The sequence below is a fragment of the Halichoerus grypus genome, chromosome 10 (assembly GCF_964656455.1).
Source record: "Halichoerus grypus chromosome 10, mHalGry1.hap1.1, whole genome shotgun sequence".
NCBI classification, from domain to species: Eukaryota; Metazoa; Chordata; class Mammalia; order Carnivora; family Phocidae; genus Halichoerus; species Halichoerus grypus.
The window spans coordinates 51,543,710-51,562,443 of record NC_135721.1 but is presented as its reverse complement, the minus strand read 5'-3'; the positions used below and the strand labels follow the sequence as shown (position 1 = coordinate 51,562,443).

The window sequence follows — 18,734 nt, the reverse complement described above, 5'->3', positions numbered from 1 at the left end:
AAAATGTGTCCATGTCTTTTACTAACCTGCATAGAGTTACTTGTCTTTAGGTTTGTTGAAGCAATAGGTCAGACATTTACCACAATAACGTCTGTCAAAGTAGCTAGCCGTAAACACCTCAGCACCATATTCATTTGAAGGGTGCTCCCCAATGAAGGCAACAGTTTTGCCATTCTCATCCACCTTACAGTATTTCAACACAGCCAGCTTAACCTTCTTTCTCTTATGTTTATTCTTCTTGGGAGTGGTGTAAGACTTCTTCCTTTTCTTAGCACCACCACGAAGTCTCAACACGAGATGAAGAGCGGACTCCTTTAGAATGTTGTAGTCAGGGCGCCTGGGTGGCTCAGTCGGTTAAGCATCTGCCTTCAGCTCAGGTCGTGATCCCAGGGTCCTGGGATTGAGCCCTGCATCGGGCTCCAAGCTTGGCAGGAAGCCTGCTTCTCCCTCCTCCACTGCCCCCTGCTTGTGTTCCCACTCTCGTTCTCTCTGTCAAATAAATAAAATCTTAAAAAAAAAAAAGAATGTTGTAGTCAGAGTACATTCCAGTTGCTTTCCCTCGAAGATCAGTCTCTGCTGATCAGGAGGAATTCCTTCCTTATCTTGGGTCTTGGCCTTTACATTTTCTATTGTATTTGAGGGTTCAACCTTAAGAATGATGGTCTTCTCCAGAAGGGCTTTCACAAAACTCTGCATCTTGGCAACTGTTCCACCTGAGGTTGAGGAAAAGGAAGAGAAGAGTCAGACCTGGAGACACAGGAGAGGGTGTCCGGTAGACTGCTGGCTCGAGAGGGGCTGAAGAGCACACAGTCCCATACTTTTTTTTTTTTTTTCCAAAGATTTTTTAATTTATTCATTTGACAGAGAGACAGACAGCGAGAGAGGGAACACAAGCAGGGGGAGTGGGAAAGGGAGAAGCAGGCTTCCCGCTGAGCAGGGAGCCCGATGTGGGACTCGATCCCAGGTCCCTGAGATCATGACCTGAGCCGAAGGCAGTCGCTTAACCAACTGAGCCACCCAGGTGCCCCTATTTATTTTTTTTTTAACTAAAAAATACTTTGTTATAATTAAAATAAGAATTTAAATTTTTTCAAAAGATTTTATTTATTTATTTGACAGAGAGAGACACAGCGAGAGAGGGAACACAAGCAGGGGGAGTGGGAGAGGGAGAGGCAGGCTCCCCACTAAGCAGGGAGCCCGACCATGGGGCTCGATCCCAGGACCCTGGGATCATGACCTGAGCCAAAGGCAGACGCCCAACCAACTGAGCCACCCAGGCGCTCCTAGAAGAATTTAATTTTAATTACAAATTATAATTTACATAAATATCACTGTAGCTGGTGCTGTCTATAAAACATTCAAGTAAGCACATGAAAAAAATTACATCAGTGCAAAGAAAAATATTCAGAGTGAGCAAATGTGTTGATGCCAGCTAGATGGGTGGCAGGATTAGGGGTGACACTAGAAAAGACGTAGCACGCCTGACGTGTGTACTCAGTGCAGGGCTTAAAGTGAAATGCAGCTGACCAAAACATAAAAGTTGTGTGTTATGGAAAAATAGTTTATACTGCATCAATTTGAAAATTTAAAATTAAACCAGATTTAAAATTCAGTTTCTCGGGCACCTGGGTGGCTCAGTTCGATAAGCGACTGCCTTCGGCTCAGGTCATGATCCTGGAGTCCCGGGATCGAGTCCCACATTGGGCTCCCTGCTCAGCAGGGGGTCTGCTTCTCCCTCTGCCCTCTTCCCTCTCGTGCTCTCTGTCTCTCATTCTCTCTCTCTCAAATAAATAAATAAAATCTTTAAAAAATAAAAAAAAAATTAAAAAAAATAAAATTCAGTTTCTCAGTTGCACTGGCTGAATTTCAGTGGCTCAGTAACCACACGGGGCTTGTGGCTATGGCATTGTACAGGGCAGGCGTAGGGGCTGTGACTCAAAAGCCAGGATGCACCCCATCCCGTGCACCTTTTTGTGTTGGCATCAGCTTTAAGCAGGTGACAAAGTTGTTGGTACAGTGCCTGGTCCAATTCCCAGTTCCTAGCTCGTTTTCTCTTTGTTCCTCTCTGCTTCTCTGAGGTGGCACCTTTTCCTACCCCCGATGCTGGTTCTCTGAGCTATAGATATGTAATATGTATTTGTTATAATTCTAAATTATAAATACATTATAAATTATATGTTATATATAGTTATAATTTATATATAATATATAAAATGTAAATGCATAAAGTATACTTCCCAGCATGCATTTCTGCCAAGGTTCTTCTCATTGGTCACCTTTTCTTGCATCCATTCTGCCACCACAGTGTCCATCCCAACACCTCTTTGCTGGTTTGGGGGTGAGTAGGGCCAGTAAGGGATCCCCCTCGCAGCTGCTCAGCTCAGATGGGTGGACTGGAATGAGGTTTTCTGGATGGATCCCCTTAACAGACAGAGCTGCAGAGGAGGTATCACGCATCTCCCCATCATCATGCACGCGTGCACATACTCATAACCACTCTCTGTCTGTCTTAAAGTAGCTTCAGTTCCTCTCAGCTGCTGACATAATCTCATGTCAGTCCTAGTCTTTTCGGCTTTGTCATGAGTTTCTTCTTGTGCCTCCCCATGCCTTCGTCAGGTTTTTAATGACAAATTGAGAGGGGCTGCATCAGAAACAGCAAGTTCCCTATGTGAAGCAGAATTCCACTGTGGAAGAATTTTAACAGTTCTGTTTTTGTATTCTTCTGCCAGAGTCAGCTTGAATTCTGGCGAGGTTTGGCGCACTGAGGGAGTGGCTGCTCCAGGGGCAGGGGGAGATGCCCCCACAGCTAGAACTTGCCAATTTGCTGAGCATGGGAGGTGGCAGGAGAAAATGTGACATTTAAGAGAGCAGTGTTTATTTTCTGCTCACTTCCAGATCTCCAAGGTTGGGCCAGTGTAAATCTACGAAGGAAAACTCAGCTGCTTTTCCTGTTCATCTGGGAAGAGAGTTTTCTGTTTTCTTCCCTCCTGGGCAAACAGAAGTGGTGGTGTTGAGGGGCGCCTGGGTGGCTCAGTCAGTTAAGCAGCTGGCTCTTGATTTCAGCTCAGGTCATGATCTCAGGGTCCTGGGATCGGGGCCGTGTCAGGCTCCACGCTCAGTGGGGAGTCTACTTGAGATTCTCTCTCCCTCTCTCTCTGCCCCTCCCCCCACCCCATCCCCACATGTGCACTCTCTCTCTCTCTCAAATAAATAAATAAACCTTAAAAAAAAAAAGTGGTGGTGTTGATAAGGAAAGGACTGGGCTGCATAATACGTGTTTTTCTACCTACAGGTAAATAAAACTAGCTGGACAACAGGGAGCCTGGCCACATGTTTGGTTTCTCGCCGACTCACTGCAGCTCCCTTCCTTCCTGTGCTCCAGTTTCTCATTCAGATCCAGGCTGTCTGTTCCCTTCCTGCATGACAAGGATTTTGTAAAGAAAGATGGAGTGGATTTTACTTTCTCTGGGAAGGTATAGAAGAGAAAGACTAGATGCTAGATTCAGGGTTCTGATGAGGTGCTTCTCTTGCTTTATCCCTAAGACTCATGCTTGCTGACACAAGAGAAGATGTCAAGACCTTGGAATCTGGGTCTTGGGACATGGCAGCCTGTAGTTTGTGATTCATAAGGAGAAGCTGGGGTGACCCAAGTGCAGATGGACACGTGAAAACATGGTGCTGAACAAACTAGAACTGGAGATCAGTGCAGTAGCTTGTAATCAGTTACTTGGAGTTTCTGCATTAGATTCTCACTTGTCTGGAATAGTTTACTTACGGTTTTTCTGAAGAAGGAACATGGAATAAAGTGACCTTTCACATTTCCTTGAGGGCCTCTGATTCTAAAATAACTCCGAAAACGGGTCAGTAAACATGATGTAACCTGTGGCAAAGCCTAACCATGAGAGACAGATTTTCTCTTTAAATAATTGTTAAACCTGAGGAGTTTAACAATCATTTTACCCATGATGCTGTGCAAAAGCTATATGGAATTTGGGGTTCACTGAGTTGGGTTTTGCCTTAAAAGTAGGTATTGCTCAATGAAGGATAATAGCAACGTGCTTCCCCTAAGAGGCCATTACCAACCTACAAAGCTGAGACCTTGACCTCTTAAGCTATATAGATGTGTATTATTTTACTGAGGTATAATTTACATACAATAAAATGCACAGATCTTACGTTGTTAGTTTGGTGCGTTTTTTTTTTTTTTTTTTTATGGAGTTCACATTTAAAAAAAAACTATTCTAAAAAATTGTGGTAAAATACACCTAGGATAAAATTTACCATCTTAGCCATTTTTTAGTGTATAGTTGAGTGCCCTTAAGCACATTTACAGTGTTCTGCAACCATCACCACCATCTAATCCACAGAACTCTTTCCATTTTGTAAAACTGAAGCTCTGTACGTGCTAAATTATTCTTTCTCCCTTCTTCTACCCCCTGGCACTGCTATTCCACTTTCTGTCTTATGAATTTGACTTCTCTGAGAGGAATTATACAGTATTTGTGACTTTTTCACTTAGCACAGTGTCCTCAGGGTTCATCCATGTTGTAGCACACATCAACATGCCTTACTCTTTAAGGCTGAATAATATTCCATTTTATGCATGTATGTACCAGATCTTCTTTATCCATCCATCAGTCGACACATGGGTTGTACATTGTTCCACCTTTTGGTTGTGAATAATACTGTCCTGAACATGGGTATACAAATATCTCTCCAAGTCCTGGCTTTCAGTTCTTTTGAAAGAATATATATGTATCCAGAAGTGTATATGCCTAGAATATATACCCAGAAGTGGAATTGCTGGATCATATAGTAATTATCCAATTTTTATTTTTTTGAGGAACTGACATACTGATTTTCATAGTGGCTCTACCATTTTACATTCCTACCAGCAGTACTCAAGTGTTCCACTTTCTCTACATCTTCCCCAACACCTGTTATTTTCTGTGTGTGTGTGTGTGTGTTTGTGTGTTTATAGGAGCCATCCTAATGGGTGTGAGGGGAGTTGAGTAAGTTTGAATAAGTTTTGACGAATGCATATAATTGGGTACTACTACCCCAATCAAGAATCAAGCTAAGGAACATCTCTAGCACCACCTAAAGTTACCTCTCTCATGCTCCTCTACAGTTAGTATCCTCTGCCTCATCACTACCTCCAGTCCTTGGAAAGTGGGGGCCCAGGATGGAAATCCTGTGAGCAGAGTCCAAGGAAGGTGCTGTCTTAGCATTCAGACAGCTGTGAGGACAATGATCTTTTTAAAAATTAATTAATTAAAATTCAATTAATTAACATATAGTGTATTGTTGGTTTCAGAGGTAGAGGTCAGTGATTCATCAGTCTTATATAACACCAAGTGCTCATTACATCAGGTGCCCTCCTTAATGTCCATCATCCAGTTATCCCATCCCCCAGCCCCCTCCCCTCCAGCAACCCTCAGTTTGTTTCCTATGATTAAGAGTCTCTTATGGTTTGTCTCCCTCTCTGATTTTGTCTTTTATTTTTTCCTCTCTTCCCCTATGATCCTCTGTTCTGTTTCTTAAATTCCACATATGAGTGGGATCATATGATAATTGTCTTTCACTGTCTGACTTATTTTGCTTAGTGTTATACCCTCTAGTTCCATCCACATCATTGCAGATGGCAAGATTTCATTCTTTTTGATGGCTGAGTAATATTCCACTCTGTGTGTGTGTGTGTGTGTGTGTGTGTGTGTGTGTGTGTATCACATCTTCTTTTTTTTTTTTTTTTTTTGTATCACATCTTCTTTATCCATTCATCTGTTGATGGACATCTGGGCTCTTTCCATAGTTTGGCTATTGTGGACATTGCTGCTATAAACATTGGGGTGCAGGTGCCCCTTCGGATCACTACATTTGTATCTTTGGGGTAAATACCTAGTAGTGTGAGGACAGTGATCTTGTCAGAGTACAGACACACACAGACTTGGTGGCCAAAAGAACCATATGGGAAGTCCGGTTTGACGTGTTGGTGGTAGATGTGAAAGCCTGAAGTCTGTACTCCACAGATGTTTTTAATACAGGTGGAGTTGGTAACCCACGCCTTAAACAGCTCACTGAACAGGTAATGCTAGAATGTGTAGATGTGGCAGACAAAGGTTACCTGGAGAGAATAGTAATAAAAAGAATAGTTAACATTTGTTGAGTACATAATGTGTGCACTATTCTAAGTACTTTGTATGATGCAATACCTGGTTTAATCTTTGCAACAACCCTATAAAGTAATTTTGTTACTAATTCCATGTTACCAATGAGGAGACTGAAGTACAGAGAAACAATAACTTGCCCCAAATCATACAGCTACAAGTGTATATAGGAGAGTTATAAACCCAAGTTGGTTGGGCTCCAGGCTCTAGCCACGTTGTTATAGAGGAAGGATGACATGGTCTCTGAGGGAGGAGTTCCCACCATCATGTGAAATTAGTAACTAGACCATGAGGTTGGCTGCACTACACTCAGGCTTGGACCTTCCTGTTGCCATTTCTCGTCAGAAGGATGGCATGGATTCTCCCATCCTCGTGGGATACCAGCATCTGCCATACCTCAGGTCAGGGGAGACAACCCAATGCATTATTACTATGCATATGACCCACAGGGCAGACCCACCACTTCCCTGTAGACGGGCATTCCATCTGCAAAATGAAGGGGTGGGCTGGGCATTCTCTGAGGTCTTCTCTACCCTGACGGCCCTACACTGGCAGAAATGAGCTCTTTCTGGAGCAAGTGCTCCCCCCCCCTCCATTTCTACTCCTGCTTTCTTGGGGCACTTACATCTCAACCTTGGAATTACTCTCTCACCTGTGCTTTGCTGGACATTTTGATCTGACACAGGGGAGAAGCAACTCTGGAAGATAAAAAGAATACTTCTTCTAAGTCTAGAACATCACTGCCATAGCACAGAGCATAAGTAACTGCCATCTAGGGCTTGAGAAAACATGTCACAGCTGTGCCAAACCCATCTTAGGCTTTGAATGAAAGCCCGTAATGTTTTTGGTTCATAGCATAAGCCAGACGAGCTATTTCTGGCATTCCTTCTTTCTCCCCCTACTGGTATACCCTGGGTAGTCTTAATATTGCTGGCAGTATGATACATATAACCAAATGGGGTCATTATTTCTAACCTCCTTTGATACTCGATTCAGACTACCCCAAGAGCATGATGCATCAGTCAGTCTCTGAGGCAGGCTGCACTTCGTGGGCACTTTTGTATTATGGTTGGATCAGCCATGACCCCCCCCCCCAACAATACTCAGCTCAGGATGCTGGATCTTGATATGGGGGGTGGGGAAGATGGGCACAGAATGTGCTTGGATGGAATCCTTATGTCTCTCCCTGGGGAAGGCACTACTCTGACCGTGTCTGCTCCAAAAAACGTTATCACGGAGCTGTGTTACATTGTTTTGCACCAGAGAGGCTGGATGGCTGAACTAGGGCAGGGGCATGTGGGTTGGAAATGTGCTTTTTCTTCATGGGGTGCCTGGGTGGCTCAGTCAGTTGGGCATCTGGCTCTTGGTTTCGGCTCAGGTTGTGATCTCATGGGTGGTGGGATTGGCCCCAATGGCCCCCCATGGGGCCCCGTGTGGGGCTCCCTGCTGACGGGGAGTCTGCTTGAAAGATTCTCTCCCTCCACCCCACCCCCTACTCACTGACTCGTGCTCTCTCTCTCTCTCTCAAATAAATAAATAAATCTTAAAAAAAGAAAAACGAAATGTGCTTTCTCTTCAGAGAGCCAACAGTCTTGTATTCGACACTTTTGATTGGGAGCTGTCTGCCAAAGCGTAGCCAGTTGCTGCCAGATAAGTCTGGGAGAGGAATATTTTTGTCATGGTTTTGTTTTGTTTGATTTTGTTTTGCACCCAGCTTGTTAAAGATATGAAGAACAAGAATGCATCTAGCTCAGCAAAAATGTGACAGTTTACAGTATTTATTCCATTATTACTCTAAGAGCTCCTAGCATTGTCGCCTGCCTGTATGCACGTGGCCACATGCGTGCATTTGGCCTGTATGATATAAAGGTCTATAGAGTCAGACCGTGAAGAAACAGCTCCTACCGCCTACTACTGCAATGACCTTGGGCACTATGCTTAACTTTTCTAAACTTATGTTTTTTTTAAAGATTTATTTATTTATTTATTTGACAGAGAGAGACACAGCAAGAGCAGGAACACAAGCAGGGGGAGTGGGAGAGGGAGAAGCAGGCTTCCCGCGGAGCAGGGAGCCCGATGCGGGGCTCGATCCCAGGACCCTGGGACCATGACCTGAACCGAAGGCAGAAGCTTAATGACTGAGCCACCCAGGTGCCCCTCTAAACTTATGTTATCACTAGACAGTGAAAGGGCAAAATGATACCATATGGATAAAAGCACCTGGGCACTCGATACAACTAAGTGGTCAATAAATATTTACCTACAAATAAAGTCTCTCTAGCTCCAGTGCACAGAGCAAGGAATACAAGGCTAGCTTTCCTGATGCTGAGCCTGCCCCATGGAGGATGAGCCCCATGACCAGAGGGAGGATGACTAAAGGCTGGAGGTGACCATTCAGGAAGGTTTGGTAGAGGGTCCTTGCAATGGGAAGCAAGTTCAATGGAGTTATCTCTAGCAGCCTCCAAGATTTTTTCTTTTTTTTTTTTTTTAAAGATTTTATTTATTTGTTAGGGAGAGAGCCCAAGCAGGGGGAGCGGCAGGCAGAGGGAGAAGCAGACTCCCCGCTGAGCAAGGAGCCCGATGCTGGACTTGATCCCAGCACCCTGGGATCATGACCTGAGCCGAAGGCAGACTCTTAACCGACTGAGCCACCCAGGCATCCCCAAGATTTCTTTTTTAAATGATAGAGTACTCTTGAACAGAGCATAGGGGATATTCTCTGAATGAAGGGTATATAGGTGGGAATTAAGGTATGCTTTTTAAAAAAAATTTTAAAAGATTTATTTATTTGACAGAGAGAAAGAGAGAGAGAGAGCACAAGCAGGGGGAAGGGCAGAGGGAGAGGGAGAAGCAGGCTCCCCGCTGAGCAGGGAGCCCAATGCTGGGCTCGTACCAGAACCCTGGGATCATGACCTGAGCTGAAGGCAGCTGCTTAACTGACTGAGTCACCCAGCTGCCCCTACGGTATGCTTTTTAGCACCTAAAATGGTGCCTGGCATGGGGCAGGCATTCCGATCACGTTTGTTGAATGAATGAACAAATGTGCATGAAACATCAGTGAAACTATCCTATCAGTCCCATGATTGTGAGCAATAATCAGCATTACCACTACATCAACTTCTTGTTTCTATGGTCACTGTCCTGAGAGGAGGGGAATCCAGTTTGTTTGCAATTAAGAGTTAAACAAAACAAAACAAAGCACTGCTACCAACAAAAGACCAGCCGATGAGAATGCCACAGGTCTTCAGTCCACATGTGGTACTGGGAGTTGCTCAGATAACACTTAGGAAAAGCCGAAGCACTATTCTGTGCAAGCTGAATACAGAATGCAGAGAAACAAGGAAGGGTAGCTACACATTTACAAAGCTTATCAGAATATGCTTTGATTGTGCCCTACTCGAAGCTTGTGCCTGGGGAAACCGAGGTATTATGTGAAGTACAGAGACATCTAGCAAGGCAAGCATTGAACTGGGAGTATAGGACCCAGCCCCTTGCTCAGCAAGCATTTAGACCACCTCAGCTATCTTTTTATTTTTCTAATCTTATCTCTTGATGTAATAGAGAACTCACCATAGCCAGCTTTCATTATTATATCATCCAGCTGGTTTGCAAAGTGGAGGTAGTAGTCGTGACTCCAAAGGTTATTGGGTAGATTAATTAAGATAATGTAGAGGAGTACTTAAAAAATGTACCTTCCCTCCTTCCCCCTGCCTTTTGGACAAAGGAATCTTTGGCATAGAGAAAAGGCTTTAATAGACTTTGGCATGATGTGGAAACGACAGAGAAGAAGTGGGGATGTTTTAAATTGTATGTGAAACGTGTGTTTTAGAATTATTTATGGATTGAAATTATTATTATTGTTCCCCACCATGCTGTGAATAAGTGGCTAAAATTTGGACAAAAGACTGTCAATAAGTTGTTTGCCAGGTGCGGGGCTGGAATAGATTCTTCCCTAAGATTCTTAGCAGTCAGGTTTCCAAATTTGTCAGCCTTCCTTTGGCTTATACACTTGGCCTTTGATTAAATGTTTGAAAATGCTTATTTCTCCAGACTCAAACCCCATCACGGCAACAAAACTTCCTTTACTTTTCGAAGGATCTAAGCTCCAAGGAGTTTGGGTTGCATTCATTTTCCTATTTCATAGACAGTTTTGAAGTGCTTGGGCGGGGTCCCGGCACACCCTCCACGAATCCACAGGCTAGAAGTTTAAATCTGTCATCCCGTGGGATGCAAAATGAAACCGCGTACCAGAGAAAAATGGTGAATGACTCACTCACATGTGATCTTCCAGGGAAGAGAGGGACTCAGTAAGAATGTGTCACAAGGACAGCAAATCCCTTCCTAATGAACATTCCGGTTGCCCCTCCTGGGACCAGGGTCAATATCATGAATCTGGATGGAGGCCACCAAGTTATGTTGGGGTTCCAAGGGGAGCATCCAGTACTGGGGTGAATTCAACATGGTGCCACATCCAGCAGGACCAGAGAAATTGCATTCATTAGCACACCAGGAAGGGGTTCAGCTCTCAGGGACAGGTTCATATTTACAGGCTCACCACACACATGCTGATAATATCTTTATTACCTTGAGAAATATATGGGGCGCCTGGGTGGCTCAGTCAGCTAAGTGTCTGCCTTTGGCTCAGGTCATGATCCCGGGGTCCTGGGATCGAGCCCCGGGCTCCCTGCTCCGCGAGGAGCCTGCTTCTCCCTCCCCCTCTGCCTCTCCTCACCCCTGCTTGTGCTCTGTCTCTCAAATAAATAAATAAAATCTTAAAAAAAAAAATGTAATTGTTACTGAGACAAAAATCCTTGTGCTCCAGTACTCTGAAGACAGGTCCATGTGGGAAGCCAAACTCTAGTCCAGGGGTTGCTTGGCAATCACGGAATCAGAACAAAGGGTATTAGATAGATGACACAGCCATGGGAAATATCTGATCCTGGACCATTGGATCTAGGGCCAAGCCACCCTTTCCTTAGGACAGGGCTTTGATGACTATTTCAAAGTAAGCCTCTCTGAGGATTTTATGTGGAGCTCGCACACCATCTTTCTTTAAATATGCTAATGCTTTCGGCAAACTGGCCATAGGTCAGCAGCCATTCTTTCTCATAAATGAATTTGCATATCTTTGTTTTGATGGTTGTTTGCTGATTTTACTAGTCTAATGCGCAGGAAACCATCTAATTTGCCTGTTTTCCAAATTCTGGGTGAGTGGGGAGGAGTCCACCACACTGCCGCCTCCATGTATGGCCTCCTTAAATATTACATGAAGTCCAAGTCCTTGTTCCATGTAGCTGCCCGAAGGACATAAGGAACTTTCTACTTGAGGTCATTTCTAGCAGTGTTACAATAGGGCAGTTTGTGGGGCGGTGTGAAAATGATCTTCTTGTACACCTAAGCAGAAAACAGTATCGATCTGTTCTCGACATATCTAATTTTTCTTTATGAAGCCATCATTAATTACTTGTGCAAATTTTTGTAATCTTTCCTGCAATAAGTTGAACTTATTTATAACTCAGTATTCCCTATGTAACTGCTCTTGGGATATGTCTCTTATGTTGTGTTCCCAGCTTTCTTTCAGTTGCTCTAAAACCGTGTCTTAACATTTTCAGGAGCCCTATTGTGAGCCCTAGTTGTAGAGTTCAGGTATGATAAAGAAGTTGCAGTCCCCCCCCCTCACCCCGACTCCAGACTGCATAACCCTTAGAGTTTTTTAGACATCACTCACATATGGGCCCTTCTGTCTTCATCTTCCCATCTTGAAGAGCCCCTGGTGCTTTTAAGGTCATTGGAGCCGTGTCCAAACCTGAGTGGGTTTGCCTTTTTCCTAAAACTGAGGCACAGTTGCTAATTATTTTGCCCCACCTGTGAGCAGCCAAGAAGCTTTGGAAACCCCCACACGAAGTCTGAGTCATTATGAACCTGGGGATACTGTTCGGTTTATGGACTTGTAGGCTGGCCTTCAGAGAGAAAGAATGAATGGATCAAGGAAGCTGCGGCAGAGAAGGGTTCCTATAAAGAGTCCTTGGCTCTTCAGGCTGGAGGAGAATGTGGGAGGACTTTTAGAGGTTGAGCTTCCAGAAGAAGGGCATGGCATTCTTTGGGAGCCGATCATTTTGTGCAGTTAAGAAGAGGCCTGTGGCAATTCTGGGAGGCGAGAATTCTACCACTGAACCACCAATGCCTTCCTGTGACAGTTCTGTTCCAGGGGGTGGTCCGAGTGATTCCTTCCCCTCCTTTCCACTCCCCACCCATCCTTGCCGAGAGTTCCTGACACCTTACTGGGTGCCAGACACTGTGCCAGTAAGCGTGAGCGTGGGTCAGCTTTACATGTGTTATCTGATATCTGATCAAGGGGTACCATTTCCTGCCTTCATTTCTATAATCTATTGAGAAACTTGCTTGGTGCTAGTAAATAACAAATATACAACAGCTGTCTCTATGTAAATGGACTAAAGCTGTGTGCTGTCCAAGTTTCAAAATAAATTGGCTAAAAGCACCCTGTGTTCAAGTATGATACATTTTTTTCCCTTTAGTAAATTATTTCTAGCTCATTGAATAAGATTCTCAGTATTTCCAGAAGGTTTTGTGCAAGCATTTTTTTCCACTTCTTGATGTGGTCAAAAGGATTGGAAGTATTTATGTTAAAGGCTGGCTTTTGGAGGACGTGTTTCTCTTCCCTGCCTCCTTACTTGTCATCTACAGCAACTCCCCCTTATCCGTGGGGTATACGTTCCAAAAGCCCCAACAGATGCCTGAAACTGTAGGTAGTATGGAACCCTATTTATGCTGTTTTTCTCTATACGTACATGCCTATGATCAAGTTTAATTTATAAATTAGGCAGAGTAAGAGATTAACAACAAGAACTAATAATAAAATAAAACAATTCTAATGATATAATAAAAGTTATATGAATGTGGTCTCTCTCTCAAAATATCTTATTGTACTGTGGTTACCCTTTTTTTTAAAGATTTTATTTATTTACTTGAGAGAGAGCAAGGAAGAGAGCACGAACGGGGGGAGGGGCAGAGGGAAAGGGAGAAGCAGGCTCCCCACTGAGCAAGGAGCCCAGGACCCTGGGATCATGACCTGAGCCGAAGGCAGGTGCTTAACGGACTGAGCCACCCAGGGGCCCCTGTAGTTACCCTTCTTCTTGTGATGATATGAGCTGATAAAATGTCTGTGTGATGAGATGAAGTGAGGTGAATGATGTAGGTGTTGTGAAGTAGCATTAGCCTACCATTGACCTGATGTCAGAAGGAGAATCACCTGCTTCTGGATTGCCATTGCCCAAAAACACAGATAAGGGAGGATTACCATATTCCAAAACTATATAGAAACAAAGGGAGGGCCCTTGTTCCTTAAACTGGGTCTGCTAGATTGTCTACCAATTAGCAGAAACTCAATCCAACTCACATATAAATTATACTTAATGAGGGATATTGGCGCATTTTGATCATTCATATGATGTGAAACAGGGCCTCCAGACAAAGTCATGGCTAAGTCTCAAAGAGCCCTGCTCTTGGCTTCCCCTAGCACATTCTGGACAAACAAGAAATACCCCTTCCTGCTCCCACAGATAGTCTTGACCCTACTCTAACCCCAATTCATGCCACTCTGGCCCTTGTTCATGATGCGGTTGTTCATTCCTCAAACACAGTAAGTTCATTGCTGCCTCAGGGCCTTTGCATTAACTATTTCTTCTGCCTTCAGTAGTTCTCCTCCAGCACTGAATAGCTAGCCTCTCTCCCCATTCAGGTCTTAGCTCAGACGTCTTCTTGCCACCCTGTCCAGGCTAGCCCCTTCCCAGTGACCTGATCACATCATCTTCCAACCCAGGATTCAGCAAATTTTGTCTGTGAAGGGCCAGATATTAAATATCTTCAGCTCTGTGAGCCATATAGTCCGTCACAGCCGTTCAGTTCTGCTGTTGTAGCACGAAAGCAGCTGTAGATAAGATGTAAACAAACGGGTATAACCAAGCTCCGGTGAGTCTATTTATGAACACTGAGATTTGAATTTTATATAACGTTCATGTGTCACAAAATATTATTCTTTTGACTTTTTGCCAACGATTGAAAATATAAAAACCATTCTTAACTTGTAGGCCATTCAAAAAACAGGATTTGGCCCATGAGCTGTAGTTTGCTGATCCGTGTTCAATAGCATTGTCCTGTTGTACTTTCATCTTACTGATATCTGAAATCATCTTATTTATTTATTTGTTTATTTGTTGTCTGCCTTTCCTGGTAGACTGTAAACTCTTTGAAGTCATGTTCTTTGTCTTACTGTATTATCTCTGTCGACTAGAACAGTGTCTGGAATATAGAGGTACTTTATGAATATTGGGTGATTGAGTAAATAAATCCATACAGTCCATGAGCTACTAAATCCAGTAAAGAATCCCTTCCAAATATTTCCTATGTATATCCCATTCCAGGGGCCACACCCCACCTAGGTCTCTGCCTCTGCCTGTCTGTTCCTCAGTGCTTTCTCAAGCCTTCCTGACCCTGTCTCTCACTCCTGTCTGTTCTGTAGAATAGGGTCTTGTGGAAGGAAGCATGTCTTTTGTTCTATCATTTCTCTGCAAAAACCAAAACTTTTCCACTATTTTCCCATTACCTACAGTATCAAGTCACACTCCTCAGCTGGGCATACAAGGCCTTGCCTATCAGTTCCCTACCTGATTTTCCAGCCCTATCTCTGAGCCTTCCCTGGAATGAGCCCTCTGCCCCAGCAGCCTCGTCTCCTCATTGTCCCCGAAGCCACTGCTTATTCCCACCTTTGCTCAGGCTGTGCCCCAGAACAAGTTGGCATTCCCCTCAGGAAAGAATTGAGCTCCCTAAGTGGTTATAAGGCAAGTCTGCAGTGATGGGAGACAAGGATGAATGGAGCTGAGCCTCAGGAGAGCTGAAAGATGAAGTGAATGTGAGCAGATTGACTCAATCGGTAATAAAGTGGAAAGGATTTAGTAATTCTCGGGGTATAATTGAAAAGTGCTGCTTGGGAAAGTGGCCTAGGCCAGTGCTTTTCAAAGTACTGTGCAGACAAATATTGGGGGAATCTTGTTAAAATGCAGACTCTAGCAGTAGGTCTGGGGTGGGGGTTGGGGGGCCTGAGACTGCTCCCAGGGGATGCCCATGCTTCTGGCTCCAGGATGATTCTTTTGAGTATCAAAGAGCTAACAAAATGCTTAGGAAAGCAGCCTTTTCCATAGGACTCAGATATGGAAACAGGAAGTCAGTTGGCCTGTCCCTCAGAGGCCTGCCTGTCAATCATGAGACCAAGAGTCCTGGCCCAGAGTCAAGTCATTCCTTGCATTCTGAGTGACTGAGTACATGTGCAATGATCGAGCATCCTTGCTGCACAGAATGGAGGACAAAGCTGAGTGTGTAAGGCTACAGCTTTGAGGGAAGAAGCACCTGCACATCCCGAGATGGTGGCAGTGAAAATGGTCATCTGGAAATGACAAGTCTAATGTGGGCTGGCCGCTGGCCGTCCTCACACACGCGCACACACTCATGCGCACGCACACACGCACAGACACATGCACACACGCGCACAGACACGCGCACACACGCACACACAGAGCATGGGCTGGAGTGCCGTGCTTTTCCCTAACACGGCTGCATTATCTTTTCTCTCCAAGGAGACGCCTGTTCTGTTCCACTAGAGCTTACTGTTCGGAATCCAGGTTTGCCTTGACTACAAGTAATGTACTTCATCCTAACAAACAATAGGAACCATTTCTGTAATGTTTATCTCCAGACAGAAGAGCAGGTCGGAAAGTGTTTTGTTGGAGTAATAAACTCGCTTGCTTGAGCAGTTTCTCTTTAATTATTAACCCGGCCTTCGTATCTTTGGCTAATCAGTAGCTGGCCTTTCGATGACAGTGGGTGTTATTTCCTAATGGTTTAACTTCTGCAAACTACAAGTTATCCTGATTAATGATTTTGATGACACATCTCTCATCACAGTAATTTCCCCTCTGCTTTTTTCACAGAGGAACTTGTGCTCGGGTGACTGAACTCTGATCCCGATACAGAGAGAGTCACGGCCATGGTAAGTTGGGGAGTGCCTCGCCTGCCTGGTGCCAGCCACGGACAGGCACAGGTGTGTGTTCAGGGACTGTCGACTCTACAGAGGATTGTTTGCTTAATAGAGGGGAGAGAGGAGGAGATGAAAAGGCAGTTTTGTTTTTTTCAGGCATCCTTTTAATTTCTTTCAGGGGTGGTAAGTAACTTGACCCTGAAAATTAATTCAAAAAGAGAATCCTTGGAATCCTTCTAACATCCAGAGATACAAAAATAAGTTGTAGGGGGCCCCTGGGTGGCTCAGTCGTTAAGTGTCTGCCTTCAGCTCAGGTCATGATCTCAGGGTCCTGGGATCGAGCCCCACATCGGGCTCCCTGCTCGGCGGGAAGCCTGCTTCTGCCTCTCCCACTCCCCCTGCTTGTGTTCCCTCTCTCGCTGTGTCTCTCTGTCACATAAATAAATGAAATCTTTAAATAAATCTTTTAAAAAAAGTTGTAGTTTTCTCTCTGTGGGAGTACTTACATGTTCATTATAGAAATTCCAGGCAAATGAAAAGGAAAAACTAAAAATCCCACAGGTCCTACCATTGGGAGACAAGTGCCATCCACATTTTGGTGTAGCATCATTTCAGGCTCATCAAGAAGGGTGTTTGTTAGCCATATGGGCTTGTCATCTGCCTCCTGTTTTTGGCCATGACCGGACTCCTCAGAGCTTGATTATCTGATCTTTGGGACAGGCAGGGAATTGGATCCCTTTGGGAGTTCTATGAAGTTCAGTGTTGAGATGGAAGCTGAGCCTCTTAGCTGCAAACAGGCTCTACCTGAAGCTGGCCATCTGCTCTCCTTCTCCCACCCAAATAAGGTATCTGAACAGACAGGTGATTTTGATCTCTGGTCTTCTTGGAAGGAATAATAGAAATAGAATCTTATACCTGGAGAGGAACTGGAGATCCTTCCAGCTCTAAATGGCCTCCTCTAGGAAGATGGAGGTGTAAACTATCTTGAACAAATAGTAATATACTCTTAACATTGTCTTACATTAGACATTCTAGAATTTTCTTTATCATCCCTGACAGTCAAAACCTTACTCATATCTGCCCTAAATCTCCATGCTTTATTTTAAAATTCATGTCTTCTTGATTCTCTCCAGACACAGAGAACATTTATTCAGAAATGTTTACAGTGTCCCAACTTTGTGCTAGATGTGGTACTTGGCTCTGGGGACTCAAAATTAATGTGACAGTCTTCCTGTCTGCAACAAGCTCACAGGCTTCCTACATGTGAAGCCTATAACCTAGTGACCCTTTACTGTGCTCTTCATTCGAGGAAAATTACCTCAGTTGCTCTCATCTTTCCTCCTAGTACCTGTTTTTCCAACATCACTGTTACTTATTGGACAGATAAAGGACATTTTTAAAGGGTAGGAAAAACACACAATAGTCACAATATTGTAATTCCCAGTTGTTTTCCATCATTTTATTTTAGACCCTACTCACGTGTATAATGATTTTTAAACAGTAGTAATACAAGCATAAATAACAGTTATATATTCACTCTAATCTTTGCTTTGCTAACACGTTAATATTACATTTTGTGGCATACTAAAATTATTTATTCTAGATGGTGGAGTTATGGGTGTTTTAATTTTCTTCTTCTTTTTTTTTAATTTTCCAAATCTCTACAATGACCATATGATACATTTCTAAAAAGAAAACATGTTTTAAAAGCTAAAAATATTTACAATATTTTTAAAATATATTTCTTTTAATTTTTTAAAGATTTTATTTATTTATTTGACAGAGAGAGACACAGAGAGAGAGGGAACACAAGCAGGAGGGGTGGGAGAGGGAGAAGCAGGCTTTCTGCTGAGCAGAGAGCCCGATGCGGGACTCGATCCCAGGACACTAGGATCATGACCTGAGCTGAAGGCAGACGCTTAACCGACTAAGCCACCCAGGCACCCCTTTAAATAGATTTTAATTTACATGTAGTGAAATGCACTGCTCTTAAGGTTACTGGTAGATGAGTTTTGACAAACCTATGGACCATGTAACCTACTCCTCTATCAAGATAGAACATTTCCTCGCTCCAGGAAGTTCCTTTATGCCTCTTTCAGGTCGGTCCCCTCCCTGCTCTCCACTCCACCCTAGAAATACAACCACTGTTCTGATTGTCATTACCACAGATTAATTTTGCCTGTTCTAGAACATCCTATCAGTGGAACCATAGAATATGTACTCTTGTGTGTCTGGCTTTTTTCGCCGAGTGTTATATTTTTGGCAATTCATCCACGTTGCTATGAGCATATCAGCAGTTTGTTCCTTCATGACTTTTTATTGCTGATTAGTATTTGTTGGAGATTGTCATCAAAAAAGATGTGACCGCTGACTGACTGGTGAGCTGGACCCGGGCAGTCAGAGGCTCCTCACCCCCACCCGTCTGGAATGTGGGTTCTGCTTACCTTTCCTGCTCCCAGAGACTGCTCCAAGGAGATCACCTTGAGGTGGTGATGTGGGGTTGAAGACAGCTGCAT

At 43.9% G+C, this 18,734-nt stretch overlaps 2 protein-coding genes across 3 annotated transcripts in view; one reads left to right on the top strand and one right to left on the bottom strand.

Moving 5' to 3' along the window:
* Positions 1-18,734, top strand: part of ANXA4 (annexin A4) — a 68,704-nt gene that overhangs the window by 14,021 nt on the left and 35,949 nt on the right. For both annotated transcript variants that reach the window (XM_078056453.1, XM_036088272.2), the window contains exon 2: positions 16,172-16,230. In XM_078056453.1, coding sequence (XP_077912579.1) covers positions 16,228-16,230 — 3 coding nt within the window. In that variant the 5' untranslated portion in view covers positions 16,172-16,227. The remainder of the gene's footprint in view (positions 1-16,171; positions 16,231-18,734) is intronic.
* LOC118533251 (ubiquitin-ribosomal protein eS31 fusion protein-like) lies at positions 37-706 on the bottom strand. The gene is made up of 2 exons (XM_078057447.1): positions 545-706; positions 37-349 (listed from the first exon to the last, which is right to left on the bottom strand). The coding sequence occupies exons 1-2, from the start codon at positions 694-696 to the stop codon at positions 37-39; spliced, it is 465 nt and encodes a 154-aa protein (XP_077913573.1). The 5' UTR covers positions 697-706.